This window comes from Thalia democratica, chromosome 7 (genome assembly GCF_965202585.1).
Source record: "Thalia democratica chromosome 7, ktThaDemo2.hap1.1, whole genome shotgun sequence".
NCBI lineage: Eukaryota > Metazoa > Chordata > Thaliacea > Salpida > Salpidae > Thalia > Thalia democratica.
In genome coordinates, this window is record NC_139171.1 from 28,384,084 (window position 1) to 28,409,572 (window position 25,489).

General features: G+C 26.3%; 1 protein-coding gene across 1 annotated transcript; it reads right to left on the reverse strand.

The window, feature by feature from the left end:
* Nucleotides 1-23,221: 23,221 nt before the first annotated feature.
* Nucleotides 23,222-24,355, reverse strand: LOC145841222 (kelch-like protein 25). Its single transcript, XM_082948590.1, has one exon. It carries the CDS (start codon nt 24,353-24,355, stop codon nt 23,222-23,224), a length of 1,134 nt encoding a protein of 377 aa, XP_082804716.1.
* Between the last annotated feature and the right edge of the window lie 1,134 nt (nt 24,356-25,489).

Sequence of the window (25,489 nt, forward strand, 5' to 3'; positions counted from 1 at the left end):
TATTAATATCAAATTAAAATATTTAATGCAAATATTTGAAGACAAATTAACATGTGCACGAAAAATACTTTTAAACATATTAAATAGGATATTCTCAATTAGGTTTTAACTACATATTTTCCAAGAAGGACTGAGTAACATATAAAAAGTAATAGAACCGTAAAAAATTTGAAAAGCTTTGTTATCTAATCACAATATTTTGTAAAAAAAATGATTAGAAGAAATTTCTATTCATTTTAGGAGTAAAAGTATAAATAAATTAAAAATTAATAAAATGTAACCGTACAACAATATAATTTTTGTACATTTAACCATAAATAAGTTTAGATTACATATAAGACTTGCTGTCTAAATTAAAACTTGGGTAGTTTTACACACATGCAGGAATCATAATCTTTTGTAGCTTCGAACTCTTCTTCCGTCCATACGTTCCGATCCAAATTAAAAACAGCCACTTTTGCCGAATACATCTGAAAAACTAACACTTTACTGCCAACAGAAATAGCGTCGTGCACATTGTATTCGTCCATGCGTAGCGTTTCCGGCTTTTTAAGAAGAGTAAACTTGGTACTGGAAATATCAAAAAGTTCACAGGTATCACTCCAGCCTCCAAAAACAAACAATTTACTCTTTACAGCAACTAAACTGTGGCAGTTTCTAGCATGCACCATTTTGGGCATGGTTGACCATGTGTTATCAACATTGCAGTATGCCTCAACAGTGTTTAAATTTTCTAAATGGTCACCAAAATCTACACCACCGCCTGATACAACCACCTTGCCTTGAAACGGCACGCAACCCGCCAAAATTCTTGCCTCTTTCATACTTTTTATAAGTTTTTCTTTGCAGCTCGCTGTGTCGATCTCAAGACAAGTTCTGACGGCTTTCCTGTTTTTATATTGGCCTCCTACAATATAAATTTTGTTCATAAAAGAACACACACTAAAATCATCGCGGCTGGTGCATATAACTTTCACTTTAACCCAAACATTTTTCTCATGGTAATATTTGTGGATATTCATTTTATTTTTGTCTTCCTGTTTATCTAACACGTAAAGTTCACACATGACAATAACAGGCCAAAAATAATTATTGTACCCTTGAAACTCTGCTACAGTTTCAAATTTGTCAAATTTTTCTGCATCAAGTTTTGTTATAACAAGATCGGTTTTCATACGATGTTCCTCTTCTAATTCATCAAAACATCCGCATACCATAACATTAAACATTTTCTGACTGCAATACCTCGTTTTATAGTTTAAGGTTGGTCTTTCTTTATAAAATTCTTCTCTATTTTCAAGAATTTTCTTTATCATTTCCAGACACTCTTCGTTGCTTTGGAACACAGTAGAGTTGCGCGTGTTGTAAGATCTGCATAAAACCTTTTTCAAAACTGAAATAGAAAGTAAGGGAAGACGGACTGTTAAAAGAAGATCCTTTGCAAACTTCCGTCTACGATCATAGTAATGTCTCAACCAAAAATCTGCCACTTGCATGATTTCCAACTCCGAAGTAATGTTTAACTCAGAGCTAGATAGAATCTTTCTTATTGAAGCATAATCTAGTTCTAAAAAGTTTTTTGACTTAACAACTTTCATAAAACAACGCTCAATGTATTCGAAGCAGTTGTCAGAAAGTTTTGGTAAGTAAAACTTTTTTGCTAAAAAATATGATAAAATTACATTGTGTGAAGTGATGCTTTCTTTTATCACTTGAGTTATTCTGGATTCATCTTTTTCTTTTAAGATAATTTTTCTTATTTTCAAAGCTGAAACTATTACAGTATCTTTTACTGATCCGTTACCTAATAATATATAATTATAAAAGTTAATTGAACTTATTTGCAGTAGTTACTAGAAAATTATAAACCTAATTTTGGTTCTTAGTTGTGCTTTTATAAAAGCTACACTGAACTACCTTTTAAGTAAAGTATAACATCAAAGTAAATTAACTCAAGATCGACATGCGTTTTAATTTAGATTTAATAATTTCGCTTCAAATAAATAAATAAAACGTTTTAAAATGTCTTAATAATTTTTTTCGCCAGCTTTTAAAAAAATATTTGATTTTAAAATCGTTTAAAACAAGGTTTTGCACATGATAATAGAATAATTTTTCAGTTTGATTCATACTACGAACTTTTGAAGATTGCCCTGCTTAAGTACGATAAGGGACTAATGTATAAAATTTATAAACTATATGACTTAAAGTGCTCAATATATTTTATAGAAACTAGAAAGTTAAATCAAGCTAGAACTAGACAAAACAGGGGAGTACACTTTAAAAGTTAGTAATATTATTTCAAATATTATTAGTTTAGCTCTTTAATTTCTTTTACTTAGCTTGAGAACTTTTATTTGTGTAGTTTTTTATAGTTTTGCATATGACAATAGTAGAGATGTTTATTCTAAAGTAGCTTTTTTTGGTAGAGATAATTTAATAAAACACTTACTCTACAAATTGAACAAGTAGTATTAATAGTAGTAGTATGATGGTATGTTCCTATACTATAATGGTATATAATTTATACAAAACTTATAAAACGGTAAAGAAGTTGATATGAATAAGAAAAACACATTAAGTACTGTTTACATGGGTTACAAAAATTATAGCATTATACCTATTGTAATATTAAGAGCTAATAAAAATAAGTTACGTTTTACAGTTATGTCAAAAAGAAATAAAAAGTAATAGTAAACTCTTAATTAGCTAACGAACTTTTGTATTCAAGTTTTATAAACTAAATGTGTTAAACTAATGTAAAATAGTTTCAACGATAAAATTTAAATTAATTTAATTATAAAATTGGTTAAAAACTTGATTTTTAGTACTGTAAATTTTAACTTAATTTATTTATTCAACGTTCTTTTTTATTGCTTTATCACGACTTAACACATGCAGACAAAAAATTTCGGCTATCAAATTGTACTTCAAAATTGCAAAAGTTTTGTTATTGCGAAAGAGTTATAAGGTATGTAAATAAAAACTTCTCTCTTATTATATTCTTTAAAGTAATATCTAAAGAAAACTAAAACACTTAAACTATTTTAAAAATTAAATTTGTCACCTTTAAATGTAGAGTTCTTCACTTTTTCCAATGCGTTTTTATCAACACCTTTTAAAGTATTGCTTATGCATGACTTTATAAACTCATTATGTTCAATTTCATGAGGAAGTGCAAATCCAGTGCTTTTATTTGTATTAACAATGTTGTTTTTGGAATTCTTTTCAACTGGTTCTACTTCAAACTCGGACTTTGTTCTTTTAGGCATTATTTAAGTTAAAGGAAAATCTAAAGATATATTTTTGATTATATTTTATATTTTAAAGTTTTTCTTAATAACTACATACTTTATTTAAACTAGTAAAATAAATAAACAACTATGTTTCCTATATCATCGTTTTTTAATAAGATTGAAAATGTATAGGGCTTACATTATTGAAGTATTAAGATTTTTTTTCAGGATTGCTTTTTATACTAAACGCCAGATACTTAAAATGATTGTGAACTAAAGGTTCCAGCCAGACTTGTTAAAATGCTAATTATTACTATGGTAATTAAGCAATGAAGCGTATAAAATTTGGTTTGTTTTGAGTTATTAATTTCACGCTCGAGTAAACAAAGCAGTGCTTTTTAACATGTCTGGTTCCAGCTACCAGAGGTGTCGCGTAATGCTAACAATTGTCCAGGTTAATATAAAAATTATAATATAAAATTACTAAAAGTTTTATTTCTTAATAAAGTTTAGTTTACAGATTATTTGTTATATTTCTAGTACTTATATTTACCTAAATTAGTATTTAAAACACCAACCTAAGGATTTATTTTTGTCTTTTTAAATCTGTTTACCACTTAACAGAAACATAGCGCGTCTCCACTGGTTGTTAAATTAAAATGTTTTTTTTTTTTGGTTAAAATCAATTAACTTTGTATTATACAAGTGTTTGTAATCATAGTGTTTAATAAAAACAATAAATTAAACTCAATTCTAAGTCATTGACACATTTATCAAAAACATGATCCACGATTATTGTATAAGTTTTGGTCAAAAAACAAATTTAACCCGTGCAAAAATGTCTCCGTGCAAAAGTGTTTTCGTGCAACTTTGTCCCCTCGTGCAAATTTGACAACACCCCTTTTTTAAGACACAAAGTATAATGTTTTTTTTTTTACAATTCGCAGAAGTTTTTTACATTAACTTATATCAGGGTTGTCAAATTATTTTCGAAGTTACAGATTTTCTTATTTTCTTCGAGGTTTTTAAACGTACACGATTTTAGGTGTAGTTATAGTGAGAAGCTAAATTTAAAGTTAAAACTATGCTACGTAGTATAAGAACATTAAAAATACTGCTAAGCTACTTAAAATGTTTTTTTTTATAAAAAAAAAACGTTTTGATGATTAAAAATTGTCGTGTTAAATAAATAGTTTTACTACTAAACATATAAAAAATCCAGGATGTTCATAGTTTTTTACTTTTTTACTGATTTTGTTCAAAATTTCAGTTTTGTTTTTTTAAAGTTTCTCAAATTCCAGGTTTATTATAGCCTTAATTTTCAAATTCCAGGTGTTTTAGTTTTATTAGAATTCCAGGTTTTTGGCAACCCTTTATACGTAAAAATTATTAAATATCAACAATACAAAAAATTAATAAAAATCATAATTCTGTAAAACTTATTATCATTTATTAATAAAAGTAAACATTTTTTTATGTTTGAAAAGTTTTCTTCTTTTAATTTTATATAAAAAATTCAATACATTTTACCATTTACATCATAATCTGGAAACAAACATTGAAAATTATAATAAAACAACTTAATTCATTATTTACAACTAAGTTGTTCAAGGCTAATAACTTAATTTTTAGAAGTTTTGACTAAATAAACATGACAATATTTTTATTTTAAATAAAACATGGTAACTAAACAGTTCTTAAATATAGAAGCTATAAAGTATAAGCCACTCTAACACTTATAAATTTAATTTAAGATAATTAATATTAAAAAGAATCCTTTAAAATAATATAAAAAAAGAAAACACAAAAAAATCTTCATAATTTAACAACAATGTTTGTAAAAAAAAAGAATAAAAATACAACCTGAAAAAAACTTTTTGCACTCTTTTTTAATAAACCAAATTTAAGAAGCTTTCTTTTGAAATATAGTATCTGCAATTCTTTTTAACAAACTTAAGTAAAGAGCAGTTAAAACTTTGAAAACATAAAGCTCCCTAAAATTATCAGGAAACATCAACTGAGGCAGGGCCATATTTGAGCTCCCGCAAATTATAGAGAGTTTTTTCAAAAGCCGCAATTTAAAGGATTAGATGACTTTGTTAATGACTCTGAGTGTAAGAGCTATCAAATGGCTGATATACCTTCAAATTACACTTATATCATTTTTACATTAAGAAAAATCAACTTGACAATTTAGTTTTAAAATAAACCTTTATAAGAAAAGTTTCTTAAAAACCACATATAGTGTACTAAGTTTACAGTAGTAATACAAAATAAAATCATAAAAAAATTTTCAAAATCCAAAACTAACTTAAAAATACAAGGAATGCTAATTTAAAAGTTGTAAAATTTTTGTAAACAACCTTAAAAATTGGTAATAAAATAGATGAAAAAATCTGAGATATTGAAATTTATTTTAAAAGTGAGATTAAAAACAATACTCTGAAGAATTAGTTTAAAAAAAATGATAGAAAAGAAATAAATACTATCATGAAAAATTATAAAACTTTTAACAAAATCTCCATCCTCTGGCTAACATTAGTTCAATAAAGTTTTTCTTGTAATTTCCTTAAAATAAAAAGTAGCCTTAACCAGAAACAATAAAAAAAGCTATATAAGAGATTTTTTTAATAAAATGGTGTACTTTTTTTTAGTTTCTTTCCTGTTAGAACTTTTTTATTAAACAAACACATTTACTAAGACTATATGGTTACTTAACAGACTTTGTATCAAAAATTAATTTGAACATTTATTATTTTATAATAAGCATTCCATATTTTAAAACTCAACTCTGAAATAAGGGTTAATTTTTGTAAAGTACTTAGTACTCTTTTAGCCACAAATTGAAACTTAAGTAAAAAAATTTTACATCAGCCAACTAAAACTACACTAGAAAAATTTGATGATTTAAATTTAGCTTTGAGGGATAAAATATATCTAAGTACACAGGGTTGCCACCCTTTAAGTCAAAAAAAAGTCCTGAGTGAACCTAAAATGCCCTAAATCATCCTGGGTATTTTGAAATCTTGTAAAATTATGTTTAACTTTGCACACTGGCTATAATTAAAATCAAGTTATTTAAGCACACTGGTTATAAAACATAAAAAATATTAAAATTAACCTAGAGCTTAATTTCATTTAGTATATAGAAAAGAATGTTTCCTAAAATTATTAAAAAACCTAAACCTATACTATACAAGAAGAAACCATCCTAAGTTTAAAAATAAAATCAAAAAACCCTAGAGTTAATCTGAACTGTCCTGAAATTTTCATAAACTTTAAAATGTCTTGAGTATCCATAGTACCCTGAATTTGAGGGGCAAGCCTTAAAATATACCTTTTTCAACTTAGCTAATATCTGTATTAAAAACTTTATTTCAACAACAATAAAGTTTTTAAAACAAGTTTCAAACTAGAAATAAAATTCTAAAGTACTACATAAAAAACTATAGTTTATTTAATTTCAAAACTTTAAGATTTTTAATTTATCATTCATGTTTCAAGCTATTTTTCTTATTGAATATATTTTAAAAAGCTTTCATAAAAATACATAACCTGCATTATGCTTATGCATAGTTTAAATTATAAAGTACATTTTAAAAAATTATTTTTTGAAGTTTTCAATTTTTAGTGAAAATAAGCTTATTTATTTATGAAATATAAAACAAATGCAAATTACTAGTTTTAATTTTTTTTTCTAGGTGGCGCTAAAGATCATAAATGTTTTTTAATACATAACTAGATACTATTTTTAATCAGATTATTAGCTAAAATATAATTAATGTTAAAGAAATCAAAAAGTTTACTTCTCTAAGTAAAAAAAATATCAAAATTACCACTCTGTGTTTAAATAGTATTTGAATTTTAATGTTATAGTACTTTTATTTGATAATAAGCTGTAAAGACAACTTTTACCAACGGGGAATTAAAATATCAACGAAGGACAAATTTTTTAGAAATATATTGGAGGAGGTCATTGTTTCTTTATTTCTCTAATAGAAGCGGAAAGACGAAACAGTTTGAAAACCTTACTTTAGATGAAATATAAAAATAATAACTATAACTGCTAATGCTTAAAACTTATCTGAAAAATTTTGTTATTATTATTTAGGTCTAATTTTTTTAGTTAATTTTCCACAAAAGAACAACGATATTGCATTGACTGTTAAAACTAGCAAATATTTGCTTAATGAGGTGCTAAAAGTAAATATCTGCAAATGCATACAAGTCTATCTGCCTGTAAAAACACTTGCTTTTTTATAAGTTCCTAATCATTTTCAACTTATCCAATCTTGCTTAAACAAGAAATACTTTATTTGATGTGGATTTATTGATAGTGAAATATTTGATTTGCGACGTTTTTTACCATCTCTGTCAAGTATGGCTTGTACAAAACGTTTTTTACAATAGTTGCTGAAACTAAAATCATCTTAGAATTTGACTTCGCTCAAGTTAAAGATTAGTTACTATCTAAAACTCTAATTAATTCAGAATTTGAAGTGTTTTATGTATTTAATAAGTATATTAATCACGAAACTAAACAATTACACAAGTTTGCAAAACATCTCTTATTTACAATCCGGCTTCGTTTATTGTCACAAGTTGCTTTGAAATCACTTGTGGGTAAAAAGATTTTTTTTTAAAGCAGTGAATGCAAACGCATGCTTGAAAACAGAAAAAGTATTTAAAAGTTTGCAATAGAAAAGTTTTAATGTAAAGTTTTGTTATCAAAACATGTTTGGTTTTTTTTTTGTAATCATCGAAGTTTAAAGAAAACAAAGGGTGAAAACGTTAAAAAGAAAATCTAAAATGAAGAACTTACTTGTTTCAGAAGATGAATTTATTACTAAGTAAGTTAATTTAGATTATGATATATACATATTTGTATGCAGCAATCATAGTGAAGCACTGAAAATAATGAAGTACTAATACATTTCTATAGAATGTTAAAATTTGGTTGAAAAAAAACGTCGTATAAGTTTTTGCGTTCTACTTGCATAATAATATATTTTGGGTGGTAACGACATTTCGGACAACGACATTTTGAAATTCTTGTCTTCCGTATGATCAAATTGCGAAGATGAATTAGGCAAGATATTGTGCAGCCAGTACTGATTATGAAGGCAAAGTTGTAGTTTCTGGTGATTTGACCCGAGTTTTGAAACAAATACTGTATAAGCATATGACCACATCGCTAACACATGGCCGTATTTGTATCAATAGTTAGAAGAAGATCAGCACATAATCTAGGTGCTATAAAAAGGAGAATGTTTGTAATTGAATTTTGAAATTTTGAAGTTTATGACAACATTTTTTGACAAACTTACTTAAAATAAAATACCATTACAATGTACCAGTTCGTGTACCAACGTCTAAGTCTTTTCAATGAGAAACAAAACTGGTTGCAAACTTAAAAACAAAGTTGCGATTTTTTTGATAGTATATTGTATTACTCTCTTTTTAAAATGCCGCAATTATGCTTCAGATATTAAAACAAAATAATTTTGTTAAATTTACAATCTTTTAAAAACTTGGAGTTGTTAATAATTAATTGATGAGTTTAGGTTATTGACTTTTGTAAAGGTCTGTATGTTTCAGTTATATATCTATTTTTATTTTTAAATATTTTTACATAATTTAATTAAAAAAAAAAAGAATTACTATTTGTTCTTCGATAGATAAAACACTTGACTTATATTAACTTTTTACGGAATTTTTATAACATTTTAACTATAAAATTTACGCGATTTTTTTAACTTTTGTTTAGTACGAGTTTTTGTATTTAGGTGCATAGTGTTTTTGATTATTTAAACGGTTAAGTTTTACTTTAACTATAGAGTTTAGAACAAATAAATACGACACAATAATCTATCTCGCTGTCAATAAAATTTAGTCGTTTAAATTACACTTTTAGTTTTTAGTAATAATTTAAGTGATTATTAGATGTTTATTTTATGCAGTTTAACTGCCTTAAAGCTTGTTTAAAAATCTAATAGGTGTTTTTTATCAGATATTGTTCTTTAAATTGTCTACCTATATATGTTAAAAACTCCATGATAACTTTAAATATAGTTAGAAAGATAGTTTTTGAAACAAATACAGTTATAAACATTTTAATGTAGAATAAAATAGCCTGAGCAAAGAAGCTTACAAACTATTTGGTCTGTTAGTAGACTTTTAAAAAAATATGTAACCACAAAAAGATTATTTTTAAACCTTTTATTTTTTTTATAGTTGTTAAATATAAAACTTAAAATAATAGAAAGTTTTAGTTGTTTATATATGATGTTATACGATTTGAGCTAAAAAACTGTTGTAGTTACGCAAAAAGTATCATTATAAAATTATTCAAATAAATCAACCCTAGAGCACTTCAAATTTTTTATTCAAGCTTTCATGAATCGTGTCGTTTATAAATCTAGTAGCTGTTTGTTTTACACAGTTTTGCTGTATCAAATTCCACGGTTCAAAAGTATTTTACATACCTCGACGTAATCATCAGAGTGTATAGACTTAATTTTTACCTGAAATAATGTTATCATTTTATTTTTTTCCTGTTTTGTTGTTTTGAGTCACCACACTTTAGCAGCTAACCTTTAGCTTTCATCAATATAAGTAATTGCCGCGTTTTAAATATAATGAGTTTTAACGGATCAGTTGATACTATTTCCAACACATTTTTTTTCATTAAATAAATTTAAGGTTCAATCCTTCAATTAACTAAAATCAAGTTTTACAGTCATAGCGATGTAGTTAAAAAGACCTATAGAACATGTTTAAAAACTAATTTAACTTAAACATTTTCAAGAAGTTTTTTAAACTGTTCCTTTTGGTATCTCTAAATTGAAACGTGCCACAAAATATTGAATACTAACTGAAGAACTTGTTTTACTGATTTTGTAAACATCCATTTAAAATATTTTATTTTAGTATGACTTATATGGACTTCTTATTTTAACTACCCTAAGGTATGATAAAAAAAAGTTTTAAGTAGTTTAAAAAACCCTATACTAAAGAAACTTATCAAAATATTGGAGTTTTTCAAAAATTTCAGAGCGTTAGAGCTTACTGGTTTTTACCACGGGTCGCGTTGATAAAGCATTGGAGCAGATACTCTCCTAAAAAACTCATAACAATATTAGTAATTTTTAATCTAATATTTTAAATTTTATTTTATTTTGTAGAGGATTTTTAGTAATGTTAGTTTTTAGATGTCTCAAATTCATTTTTTAGAATTTAAATTGTTGGAATTTCTAATATAACCAGAAATAATATACTTCAGAAGTGCGTGCTTAACGAGAAGATTACAGTACAATAAAATAAAACATAAGCTTGTCTTTTTGTATAAAACTTTTTTACGTTTTGTATATAAGGTAAACTTTATATCATAATGATTCTGCATGTTTTGAAGCAAGACATATTCTGATCTTTTAAACTGCCACTTATTTAAACTGTAAGAGCATAAAAGTAAAACACATCAATACCAGAAACTATTTTAAAAAAAGTGCAATTCAAATGGTTTAGTAAAAAGGTATTCTACCTGATTAAAAAGGTTGTAAATTAAGTATATAAAGTTTAGCTTGAAGTATTTATATGCTTTAAACTTTTTCCTTTTAAGATGTGTTGTTCAACTCAAGCACCTTCGTGTTTCCAATCATTTTAACCAGGTTATGTTTAGTTTTAAATCTGAGTAAGGTTAAAAACTTTACACTGTCGCTTACAAGTTTAACAATTAGAATTCTCAAGTAGGTTTTAGGAGATTAAAAAATGCAGTAGAGTGAAATCGCGAATGAGAATTCTGAGAAAAGAAACATGAATATGGTAATAAGTTTAAATTAATTACACATATTTAATTTTAGGTTACAAGTTTAACAAACGCTGTCGGAGTGGAGTTTGGAGTACGACTCTATGTTGGATATTAAAAATGTTGTTTTGAAAGCATTGTTTTTGATAAATTCCGTTACAATTTAATTTATTTGATAGAGCTTTTTTTGTATTCGATGAGCTGTCTTGTAGCGAAACGGCGTAATAGAAACGAACTTAAACAAAAACATAGTTTTATTCAGTTATAATATAATTTTTTAATCCATTAAAGTTTTTAAGCTGATTTTTTCAACTAGATTAGAGTTATTTGAATTAAACTGTTGCACAAAAATTTTTAAAAATATGCTTTTTTGATAAAAAACTTTTTTAAAAAGTTATAACTGCTTTTTATCTTTATAAATTTTGCATTTTTAAAATTTTAAACAGTTATTTACTTATAGTTTTTGCAATCCTTATATACTTTTTGCTTTGTATCTAATTTATGTGATATTGAAATTATATGTATGATTAAAGTTGTTTAATTTTCATGGTTTTAATTTTTTTTTAAATTAGAAGATTAAGTATTATATATTTAACTATTAACTATTAATGTAAAACACAATCATCAGTTAGTCTTTGCGAGTCTATTGAAGAACAGCCATGTATGTTTTAGATCAGTTTACTTTTGACAGGTAGTCCGAACAATTTGTCAAATTTTTCAGGAATTGTTCAGTTAGATAGAGGCATTCAGATTTTGTTGTTTTACATGAAAGAATTTAAAGAAAAGTGTTTATTCCTACAAATAGCTGTTTATAGGAATGAAGTTTATCGAAAAATTATTCATCTTGCACTTTTTTGTTTTTATCATAAATGTTTTAGAGAGCTAACATTGAAATAGTAGCATAACAGCTACGATAATATTTAAAATCTTTTTTTAGTTTTTGAATTATTAATATTTATTAAATTTTTGTTTAAAGTACAAATTAGGTGATACAAAACTATATTTTAATAAATATTTATAATAAAACAAGTATCTAATTTATCTAAAAGTATTGTGTAAACACTTTATTTTTAAGTAATGAAAATGGGTTAAAAAAGTAAATGGTTTTAGATAAGTTTTAAGCAATCAATTTTTTTAATTTAATTTTAATAATATATTAAAATCAATTGTTTTAAAAGGCGAAATGGTTTATAGTAAAAAAATTCGCTACTAGTAGTAGAAACCTAAAGAGAGAAAATTTAAACAGCTTATTCTTTAAGATCTTCATTATAAGAACTATTTAATCTCTTACTTTAATAAGAAGGAGTAACTCCTACTGACCAAAAATACTTCCTGTTTGTAAAATACCAGGATTTATAGTCTGAAATTATTTTACAAATACTTTTAGTTTATCCATGTACATCAATTAATTTATCACAAATTTTAAGTAAAACAGTGTAATATTATTGGAGAAACGAAGCCTACTGATAAATTATTTTTTTAGTTTAAGGCAAGACAAGGGTTTGGAAAAAAAATTTTCAAATTATAGTACTACTTTAATTTTCAGAAATATTCAAGTTATCAATATATTGAGTTCATAAATATTTTATTACAGTAAAACATCGAGAACAAATTGTAAAAAATGTTCAAAGTAATTTGAACTACCTTAATTAGAAAGTATTGGATTTCAATTAAATGTACTTGAAGCGTGAAAAGAAAATAACTGTAATTAGATTATTAACATCTGTTTCAAGTGATAAGCCATTTATCCATAGGATTTTCAGAGAAAATTGTTTTATTAGAACTTCTTTGAACAATACTTAAACATGTAAATCTAATTAAATAATTAGAATTATGATAATGTAGCTTAAAGTTAGCAAGAATGGCACAAAATTAAAAAAATAGAGTGTCAAATTTTTTCTCTAGTTTTATTGATAAAGCATACTTAAAGGTCAGTTTGAGCTGAAAAAGCTGATTCAGCAATTATTTTAAAAGCTTTTTTTTAGTTTTTTATTCAAACCCTAATTTACCTTACCCAAACATAACAAAAAGTAATTAAAAAAAAGTTTAAACATTTAACATTAAAAATAACATAAAAAAAAGCTGGTTAAGCTTTTTTTTTGCTGACTCAGTTTTTTATATGCTTATATTAATCTTTAAGTATAATTGCCAATATATTTTATTTCACTTATAGTTTTATACTGGTATGCTCTGGTTTAGCGTTAGTAAAATCACATGCCAGCAATATAAATGAACACACAGTATCATAGTATAATTCATGTTGAGTATACAGTCTTAGATGTAGCTTAAAGTACGTAGTTAAGAAGAAAATTATTGTATTTATTTTTTATAGACCAGTATTTTTGTATATTTTATTCAAAAGTGTAATTAACCTTAAGGAATATTAGGAATGTCAGATCTTTTGCACCTTAAGGCTACTGTTCAGGCTGATTAAGAATTTTTTAATAATCAGTATGTTTCTGGTTATCACATCTACATATAACGAAATTATAATAAAATTGTTTAAGTAGTTATTGACACAAACAAAATAATTTACCTAAGGCTAGTTAAAATTGTAAAACAAATTGGGCTATTTTTTTAATCACTTAAGTTTATTAGTCTTCTATGCACAAAAATAATGTAACATGAACAAAATTTATTACATATCAGGACTTTTTGTTGAACAGCAAAAAAAATATATTAGAAATATTACAGAAAAATTTTGAATTTTTCAATAGATTATAAGGTACTACTAAATAATTACGGAAACAGAGAGTTTTTAGTAATTTTTTTAGGTTTTTTTTGTTGATGTTTTTAAAATCAAAAGTTTTTAGGGTTTCATTAATTTTTAATAGTGTTTCTTAAGATCCTTTTTTTGTATTTTATTTATTTTTTTAAATGTTTATGTCACTCATTTTTCTCTGAATCACATTTTTTTTTAGTTAGTGAAGCTGTTGAAATTTTCAATAATTTTAAAAATAATTTATAAATATTTATTATTATACAAAAGAAAATAGGTTAATTAATTTACATTTGGTCGTAAGTGTAAAATAATTATTTTCTAAATTTAATTTAAGTTGTTAATTTTCAAAACCAATGACAAAATCTGCTTTAGTCAGCCTTATTTTTTTCAAATTTCGTCTGTTTTTATTTTTTCTGGGTCATCTTCAGTTTATTTTTAACTTTTCTGATTATACTGTATAAAAGATGTTCAACTAAGCTTAATTAAAAGTATAAAAATGAAGAAATTTTATTTATTTTAATTCATTTGCGGCAGTCAGCAAAGAGTTTGCTTCATTGAGTGAGCAAAATGATCGTTGTCTAAATTAGATTTTTATACGAAGTCTTATTCTAAAAATAACCTGAACACGTTATTACAATTTTAAGATAATTATTTTTTGTTAATAACTGTATTAAGAAACTTAATTCTATCTATTAAAGTTTAAAGGTGGTGTGACTGTGGCAAATCACCACTACACACGATGTCCCTGGTTATCATATTAGTTAAAAATGTTGATGATATTTTGACTAAAACCTCAAATTCTTCTTAAGTTTTAATTATTTCCATTTTATATTTTCTATTTATATTTTTTAAGTTATATTTTTGAAGTAGATGTTGTATGATAGTGTTTTGTGGTTCTTTTTTGTAAAAGCTTCATTACCTTAATTTTCTTGTCTGATTTCCATAAAATAGCATGTAGTGTTTCTATAATAATAATATAATAATTAATTATTTAATTATGATTAAAAGTCCCAACAAATTCAGTGGGTTACAGCTTTTTAAAAACTTGAATAATATTAAAATGTACTGTTAAACGTTTTAAAAATTTTTACATGCCAATATTTATAAAAATATTTAATTTAATTATCTAGCAATTTATTATTTTCAAAGTTTTAACTTCAACAAGCTAAACACATTAAAAGCTAACTTAAAAACAGAGCTTGTTAATTAAAAAGATATTCACAGTTAGCAAGATGTACAACAATAATATTAACACAAAAAACAACCAACAACCATCTGGGTACGTAGAAGTTGGACAAATGTCACCGTGGATGAAAGAGTATGATTATTCGAATATTCAGTTCGCTCAAGAGAACAAGAAACAACCATCTAATGTAGACTTTGTTACCAATCTTTTTCGTAACCAACAATTGGAACCTACTTTCTCTCCTGTGAAAAATGCAGAAAGCAAACCGACTTTTAGTGAAGTTTTGAAAAGACGGGTTGATGTGCAAAACAACAATGTTCCTCACAAAGCTGCAAGAGAAAACGTAAACAACAACCAGCACGTTGACTCTAATTTATATGACAAACTACAACTAAGACAAGAGGAAGCGAATTTTGTGAACAACAACTACGCTGGGTTGACTCAAAGAAACTTTCTGGACAAAACGAACGAGCAATTGAACATAAATCTGAGTACTGCCGAGTTTTTTCTGGGTGAGTACGCTAAAGTGATGACAAAAAAAAACTTAATTGAAAAGGTTCTAAACGACATTGCGATGGACAATTATTATCTGTAACAAAGAAAAGAGCAACTTGTCCAGCAAGAACAACAGAGGCTGTATCAGCAACATCTTAATAAGATGCAGCATAAAATGAAACAACATGCTTTGTTGCAGCAGCAGGCTTTGCAAAAACAGGCTTTGCAAAAACAGCTAGACCAAATGCGACAAAACGGTTTTGAGGAAAACGGAAAAAGGTTCAACTTGTCGAGGACTGGTAATAAATTTGAAGATTTTTATAAAATGGGAGAGAAAATAGGAAGTGGCGGACAGGGCAGTGTTTATACAGGTTTGATTTACTTTTTAAAGATGATTAGATTTAAATAACTCATTTTGTATCTAATTTTTAAAGAACTATTATTTGAAATATTGTTACTAAAAGTTGTTACCTTTTTATTAAATGAAACGTTACTTTTCTAACTAGTACTACTTAAACTTATATTGTATACAGACATATCTTTGCTTTCTTTTAACTTGTATAAATAGTTTATAAGTGGTGACGACATGTAATTGCTTTGTTTCTAACTTATTATTTTCCATTTTTTATACTAGACTCAGTTTTTAATTAAAATCCCTTTTTATTAAACTTAAAAAGTATTAAATAAATATTAAAACTCCTAAAAGATCTTACCTTTTTTGCGTAATAATCTCATACTATTTTCATTTTACCTTTTTTTGCTTTACAAAAGTTAAAAGTAAAACTTGTTAAATTCTGAAATATTTCAGCTAAACGGAACGATGGAAGGGAGTTTGCAGTTAAAGTACTGAAGCAAGGAAATTACAAAGAAATTAACTATTGTGGGCAGACCCTGCCTGATGAGTTGGTGTATCATTACCAGGCAATAGGCGGGCGACAATTAGAAGGTTGTTGTTTAAAGCTCTTACTTCTTAAGGCTTTTAAATAGGAATAATTATATGGTGCTTGTTTAACTTAAAAAGATAACATTCTTTCTATAAACTGCATAACTCATCTCTGAGACAAGATTTTAGCTTTTTAAGCTCTAAATTTATATTACACTAAATTAAGACACTCTTCTACTTAATAGCTATCATTAAAGTTAACAAGTTGTTCGAACACTAACAAAAACATTTTTATATAACACAGCGCTTAGCTAAAGCTTAATTTGATTTCTTAAACTTTCATAATTTTAAAAGTATCGTCAACTTGATAGATTGGTACGTACGCAAAGATGAGCTTTTGATTGTGATGGAGAAACCTAAAAATTACATCAGCTTGTTCGACTATACTGAAAAGTATGGTGCTATGCCAGAAAATTATGCCAAGAAGGTGTTTTGTAGCGTGAGTTTTTTTTTTATTGTCTTGTACAAGTATGACAAGTATATTTAAAAATGCTTTTTGTTAAATTAATCTACTATAACAGCTTATAAGAAATTTACAAATCATACATTCGAATGGGATTGTCCATCGCGACATTAAACTTGAAAATATTCTGATTGATCCGTTCACTATGAATGTTAAAATTATCGACTTTGGATGTGCGGCGTTTAAACAGGTAAGGTAGCAGTTATGTAGTATTAGTTAAGGAAATGGTCAGTTTAAATAAGCTTGGTTATTAGATTCTTTTACTAATTTAATATGCTAAATTAGATAATAAATTAAATACATTATTATGGACATTAACGTAATGAGAAGAATAGTTATCAAATTAAAAATTAATAAAAGTATATGACCTATTTTATTTATACTATCTAGCTCAATATTTGGTCATAAACTTGATAAATGTTTTTTTATTTTTCAGTTTGCCGATTTTACTGAATTGAGTGGAACAGAATTATGTTATCCGCCTGAGTATTTCAAAACAAAATGTTACAACGGTGAAGAGCTGGATTTCTGGGGTGCGGCGTTGGTCTTGTACAACATTATTGAGTGTATATTTGACCCATTCGAAACAACTAATGACGTCATGAATAAAAAACTGCTGCTTTGCAACAACCAGACATCCAAACATTATAAGGATTTTATCCAAGGCGCATTGTGTAAACATCGTGAAAGGAGATTTAATTTTGAAACAGTATGGCATCAAACTTGGATGCGCTGACCAATAGCAGAGGAAAAGATAAAAAAATTATGCTATAAAGATTTTATATGTAGAAATAGTCAGTCATTTAGTATTACAATTAATAAACTAACAAAAAAACATAGTTCGCTTTCTTAACCTAAAATATTATCTTTGCTTTAAGAAAATACAGTGTATTTTATTACTATTTACAAGCTCTTTATAAAATACACTGGATTAAAAGTTATTAGTATAGCTTGTGTTTCTAACTTCTAGTATCTTTGTTTAGTTTAATTTAAGAACCAAGTATTATCACTTATAATAAAAGTTTTATAAATAAAAAATTATTATTTAGAGTAAATAGTTTGAAACAAGAATAACAAACTTCTATCATTTCTTGTTTAAAAAAAGATTTTGTTTTTAACTATTTTGAGTTATATATACTACTGATATCATTTATATTAAAATTAATTGAATTTGCTTACAGAAATAAACGAACAAAAGAATTTAAAGTTAAAACAATTAAGTTTTTAGTTTTGAATAATTTGGCGTAGGCTAAGTTTAAATGTAGGTTTAATAGATTTAACTTTAAGATTCTACAAAGAAATTTTTAGTAATGTGAACTACATTTTATTGTCAAGTCTATCAACAAATTCAACAACAATAAAACTATTTAAATTTTTATAAAAATTTCATATTCGGAAATTAACCTAACTTATACAAGTATACATTATTTTATTATCAAATAAAACACACAGCAGCTATAACACTAGTTGTGTAACTAAAAATAAAGTTTTAACAACTTGCTTAAGATATAAAGTGCTCAATCTTTTAAATTTGTATAACATGTATTTTGTTTTATAACAAAAATTAAAAAAAAAATATTTGATCTGCAATTGCAACATATGTAAAACAAACATACTTATAAATTGACCCATTAATTGTATTAAGTTTTCTAAAACAGAAGGTATAGGTCTTTGTGTAAAATTTAAATGATAAACAATTAGAATAATATGATGCAGTAAACTTAAAGTTAAAACAAGCTTAAAAATACTTGACTGACAGAACAGTGAAACCCTTTTTCATCTTTACACTAATGAGCACAAAAAACAAAAGTATCTAATAGTTGTTGTAATTATCCTGATTTATTGTAAATTTTGAATAATTTTTTTAGATTGAAGGGCATAACTTTATATCGTGCTTTTAAAATAGTAAATTATAATTTATTTTTGCCTAAATGTCAGAAGTTAATAGTAAATTGTTTTATTAAGTAAAAAAGGAAAGGAAGGTGATATATTTAGCTTTGATTTTACAAAAGAGGAAACATTTTTCGAATTTGTATTTTAACAAAAGCTCTTTTCATGATGTATTTCGAAAATTTTTACAGCCTTTTAGTATGCTTTTGACACTAACTTGTATTTTTTAGTAATCTGCTGATCTAATTTGCATTTTTTTTGCTGATCTAACATGCATAAGAATAATAAATAACTATTATGAAGAATGAGCTGAATATATCTAACTTTTAATTACAATCATGTTTATTTAGTAGACTCTAATCTAGAGAAGCCCGTGTAGACATTCACATCTTCTTAAGTATTAACAAAACTAAACTACGACTTTAAAAAAAAGTACGTAGCTTTAATAACATATTTTTGTATAGAATAATGAAAGCAACTTATAACAATAATTAATATTATCAACAAAAACATCGGCGAAAATGAGCAGAGCAGAAGCCTGGACTTTCTTATGCCGTGATACAAGCTTAAGTTTAAGATAAAGGTTGATCATACCAATTCGATCATCAGACCACAAGCTAGCGGTAGACTGAGACCGGTTTCGTCATGCTTCCAAGTAAAAACCTTTTGTAGAAGAAGACAGCAAGTTTTTCGGTTGTGACCGACTAATGAGTCCTTATCAAGATTAAACTGGTCTGATTTTACCGGAAGCTGTGGTCTGATGATAGAATTGGTATGATCAACCCTAATGCTGGTTATAAAACAAAAACAAAAGTAGTTTACAATAATATTAAAAAAAAAAATCGATTTATTATCAGACATAAGATTATTAAAAATATTGAGTCAGCATGGACTACATGAATCCTTAGTGGAGTGGTTTAATAACTTTTTATTGGGAGATCACAAGGGATGGTCCTTAATGATACGCTGTCAGAACCTTTACCGATATACAGTGGAGTACCACAAGGTGATGTAATTAGTCCCCTTCTTTAATTAATTAAGAAAAATAGTTCAAACATTGATTGTAAAAGTGAAATGAGTTTATTTGAAGATGATACAAAAATTTTTAGTGATACAAAAATTTTTAGTGATTCAATTATCTTTTTACAATCTACACTAGATAATATCAACAAATGGCTAAAGCCAGAAAACTCGATTTAAACCCTATAAAATTAAAAATTCTAACAGTTTAGAAAAGCAAATCGTTTAACCCGATAGACCTTATAATGTATAAGACTAAAATTCCAACAGTTAAAGTTTTTAAGGATATATATTTCTGAAAATTTAAAATGGAACGAACACATTAATTATTTGAATAATGTTGCACAAGTTTCATCCTACCAAATATCAAACAGTTTTAAAACTAATTCAGCTACTATTCTAACAAAACTGTTTAAAATATATGTTTTTCTTAAGCTTGATTACAATACACAAACTTGGTTATGCTATTTAAAAAAGAAATTAACAAAATTGAGTCTGTGCAACAAAATTTTGCCGTTTGATATGTAGTCGTTGTAACATATCCAATACTTCTTATAGTGGTATATGGGTTAAACTTGGATTGAAATCTTTAGAAAAGGGGTCGGAAAACTGCGGCCCTCGAAGGGTTAATATGTGGGCCGCGAGCAAATTTTGTTTTTGAATGGAATGCGGTTCGCGAGAGAAATATCTGCGGCCCGCGAGCATGTAAATATAGCCCGCTGAGCAAAAACATATTTTAAGTAAAAATATTTTTATCGGTAATTCAGTTTAATTTGATTAATTTCGAATTAAGTCCTTGTATAAAATTTAAAAACAGTTAAAATAATTTACTGTTTTCGCTTAAAATTATAAAAATACAGAGTAACATTCGACACAAGATTTTCTATCAGTTTCATAATAACATTTTAATTACAACAGCAAGTTATTAGCTAAAAAAGAGTTTGAAAGGTGCTTGGATTCAGTAAGCTATTTACATAACACTTATCTAATAAATAAACTAAAGGCAAATGTTTCGATTGTGTATAAAAGTAATGTACAGTAAGTTACTTAAATATCTTTACCTTAAAATTTAAATATCTTGATTAACATGTAATTTATACATAAGTTTTTTCATTTAGACGTATTGTAACTATTAGTTGTATTTGAAAGTACACAAAAACACTTAAAACAACATAATAATAAAAATTTAGGTTTTTTATGTTTTGGTTCTGACACATTTTAGTTTTTAGAAGTTTTCTGTGCACTTTATTAATTACTATGAACATCAATGTACATGGATGTTTTTAACCAATTTTTAACAACTTTATATTTAATTTTTAGTTAGGTTAACTTTAGTTTAAGTATAAATTATTCTTATTAATGCTTCTTTACGTAATAACTAATTTGTAAAGAGACTAATTTAAAACAGTTTATATGACATAAATTAAAATATATTTTGATAGATGTAAGTTATAAATTTTTTAACGATATGTTTTGGCAAATTGTATTTATTTCTCTTGTTTGCATAATATTATACACAAATGATTTTTTTTAATCCTAAAAATATACTAAACTTAGGGATGGCAAATTTATTAAGTCTAGAAATTAGTAATCAAAATAGTTAAAATTCAAGCAAGTAAGCAACTTAACATTGCCACAAATTCAGAAACAAGTTTCAAATCTTAGGCCAACTTAGGCTTTATTTTTGGAATGTTTAGCTGAATTGCTTTTTTTCATGTTAAATGTAAATTATCAACCTAGTTTTTGTTGACCCATCCTGCGTTTTTGTTTTGTATAGTGGCAAACAAAACTTAGTATGTATGTTTTGTTATACTCACAATTTTAGTTTTAGTTATAATATATTTTAAGTCTTGTAGCTGCAATAGTATTTGTTTTTGTGGCTTGAAATTGTAGAACGCTTGCTTGATACACATAAAGTTTTATATCAATAAGCTTAAGTTACTTAGCGGTTTTCTCTAAAAATGGTTAAGGAATTTGACTTTGAGTAAGAGCTTAAATTAGATTTAAAAGCTGAAGTACTCTAATTCTAATTGAACAGTTGTTTAAGCATATCGGTATGAAAGGGGATCATTAGTAAACCAGCTGCCAAACAAAATAAAGACCTCAAAAAATTTATTTTAATTTTTTTTTAACTATTGTAAATAAAATTTTACTTTAGCACGGAGGTAAAACTCAACCAAAAACAAAACATATTTAAATGCACAGAAAATTAAAATTCTTATTTTATGTAAAAGATTAAATGTCTATTAATGTTGAGCTAGTTTAGCGAAACAAAGTTTTAAAAAAAAATCTCTTTGAATTGAGTTAGTTTAAGTTTGTAGACAATTTACTATAGATATTAGTTAATTAGAAGTTAAGTTAATGTTAATCTATGTTAAGAGTCTTTAAACAATAAAAAAAGACACTCAAAAAGTTTGGTTCTAGGACCTGGTGCAAGAAGAATCGTTTAGTTATCTAGTTGCACAACACAGATAGCGTCTTGTCCAGGACGTAAATAAAAAATTCAATTATAAATTTTACATGGTAAAAGTTATTTTTGGTAATTACTAGTCAATTTATAATTAAAGTAAGTTAGTTTATGTCTTAAGATTAAAATAAAAAAAGTTTAAGCATACTTTCAATTTTGCTGATAAAAGAGTATATAAATAGTTTGTTTTTATTAATTTAAGTTTCTAAACTGTTAGTTTCTAAAACTATAAATCGTTTACCTTTGTATTAAAGTATATAATATTTATTTTATAAGCTTTTTGAAGAGAGAAATCGCTTGTTTCTAACTTAATTCTACAACTTATACTTGTTTTACAAAACAAAAAAAATTATACTAATTAATTTACTCACATTATTTACTATAAAAGGCCTCTAAAACCGTTTTAATCTTTTTTCAAACTAAGAACAACAAACAATTCAATTTTAATAGAAAATTAAACATAAAAAAAATCAAACTTTGTCATGCTTCTATATGCCTTTATTTAAACTTTCAGTAAGTTTTAATTGAAAGACACAGGTGCAGCTTCCAAAAACTTTATTATTAACTCTAAATCAAATAAAAGAAACACCAGCTGATAGAATCATATACATAATTTCATTAAAACTACTCATATTATAAATATTAAGTTAAAATATTTTGTGCAAATATTTAGAGTTCAAATTAACATGTGCATAAAAGTACTTTTAAACATACGTAATAGAATAAACCATACTAAGTTTTAAATACGTATTTTCTAAGAGGGAACAAGAAAAAAACACATAAAAAGTAATATAACCGTAATAAATATGAAAAGTTTCGCTATCGAATCAAAATATTAAAAATAAAACGAGTAGAAGAAAATTCTGTCCAACATTTTACGAGTAAAGGTACAAATAAAATATTAATTAATTAAATCTAACCGTATAACAATATATTTTTTTTTATACACCATACATAGCTATAGACTACATATAAGATTGCTGTTTAAATTAAAACTAGGGTAGTTTTACACACGTGTAGCAATCAATATCTTTTGTAGCTCCAAACTCTTCTTCCGTCCATACGTTCTGATCCAAATCATAAACAGCCACTTTTGCTGAATAACTCAAAAACACTAACACTTTTCCGCCAACAGAAATAGCATCGTTCACACTGTATTCATCCATGCGTAGCGTTTCCATTTTTTCAAGAACAGTAAACTTGTTACTTGAAACATCGAAAATTTCACAAGTATCTCTCCAGCCTCCAAAAACAAACAACTTTTTCTTTACAGCAACTAAAATGTTGTTGTTTCTAGCATGCACCATTTTGGGCATGACTGACCACGTTTTTTCAGCATTGCAGTATGCCTCAACAGTGTTTAAGTTATTTAAATGGTCGTATACATCTACATTACCGCCTGAAACAACCACTTTGCCTAGAAATGCCACACAACCCGCCAAAATTCTTGCATCTTTCATACTTTTTATAAGTTTTTCATTGCAGCTTGCTGTGTCGATTTCGAGACAAGTTCTGAGGGCTATCTCGTTTTTATAGTGGCCTCCTACAATATAAATTTTGTTCATAAAAGAACAAACACTGAAAGCATCACGGCTGGTGCATATAACTTTCACTTTAACCCAAGCATTTTTCTCATGGGAATATTTGTGGAGATTTATTTCATTCATTCTTTTGCATTTAGCTAACACGTAAAGTTCACACATGACATTAACAGACCAAAAGTACTTACACCCTGAAAGTTCAGGCAGTATTTCAAGATTGTCAAATTTTTCTCCATCAACTTTTGTTATAACAAGGCCGGAATTTGCACCATATTCCTCTTCTAACTGATTAATACCTCCGCAGACCATAACGTTAATTTGTTTCTGGCTGCAGTACCTCGTCTTATAACTCAAAGTCGGTCTGTCTTGATAAAATTTCTCTCTGTTTTCAAGAATTTTCTTCGTCATTTCCAGACACTCTTCGTTGCTTTGGAACACAGTAGAGTTGCGCGTGTTGTAAGATCTGCATAAAAACTCCTTCAAAACTGAAATAGAAAGCAAGGGAAGACGGACTGTTAAAAGAAGATCCTTTGCAAACATACTTCTCCGATCATAGTAATGTCTCAACCAACAATCAGCTACTTGCATGATTTCCAACTCCGAAGTAATATATAACTCAGAACTAGATAGAATTTTTTTTACTGAAGCATAATCTAGTTCTAAAAAGCTTTTTGACTGAACAACTTTCATAAAACAACGCTCAATGTACTTAAAGCAGTTGTCAGAAATATTAGGTAAGTAAAACGTTTTTGCAAAGAAATATGATGAAAATACATTTTGTGAACTGATGCATTTAATTATTCTGGCTTCTTCATTTTCTTGTAATATAATTTTTCTTTTCTTCAAAGCTAAAACTATTTCACCATATTTTATTGATTTTTTACCTATATATAAAGTTAATGAAATATATCAGCAAATGGTGTTGAGAAATAAAACTTTGGTTTTTATTTGTCGTTTTATAGCAACTACATTGAACTAGGCTTAAAGTAAAATGACTAAAAATTAAAATAAGTTTTAAGGTTATTTATGAACTTAACTTTACATAAATTAAGGAAAAACATTACAAATTGTTCGAGTTAGTTTTTTGATTGATTTTATAGCGAATTTTTTTATTTAAAAACTTTTTAAAGTCTTTTTTTCAACATTTTTAGTAGTATAAGTTTATCATTTGAATATCTAGCTTTACAATATTGTTCTACTTATACACGGTAAGGGGCTTATGTACAAAGTTTAAAAAAAAATAAATAAAACTAAGTGCTCAACACACTTTATAAAAATTAAAGAGCTAAATCAAGCTAGCAAAAGAAAATTAGGGAACACTTAAAAAGCTAGTAGTATTACTTTAAGAGGTATAAATTTAGATCTCCTAATTAAATTTAAAGAAAAAAAGAGCAAATTAACTCATAGTTATCTTAATTTTTGCATCGAGTGTAGCTTTTTTGATAGGGAGAAATTTACAAAACACTTACTTACAAGTGTAAAAAGTAGTATTAATAGTAATAATAAGTTCTGATACTTTAATAGTATAAAATTATGCGCAATTTGAAATATCTTTTAAAGGGTTATAAAGTTTATATATTTTGAGAATATTTAATTATTATTTATATGGGTATTTAAAACAGGAACGGGTCAAAATTAAACGAGGGCACAAAATTGCACGAGAGAATAGTACTGTTTAACTACAGTTTTGCATTAAGGATCATTTTTGCACGAAAAAAAAAG

Excerpts from the sequence above, each read along its gene's own strand:
- LOC145841222 (XM_082948590.1), bottom strand. The coding sequence starts at position 24,355 with ATGCAAGTAGCTGATTGTTGGTTGAGACATTACTATGATCGGAGAAGT.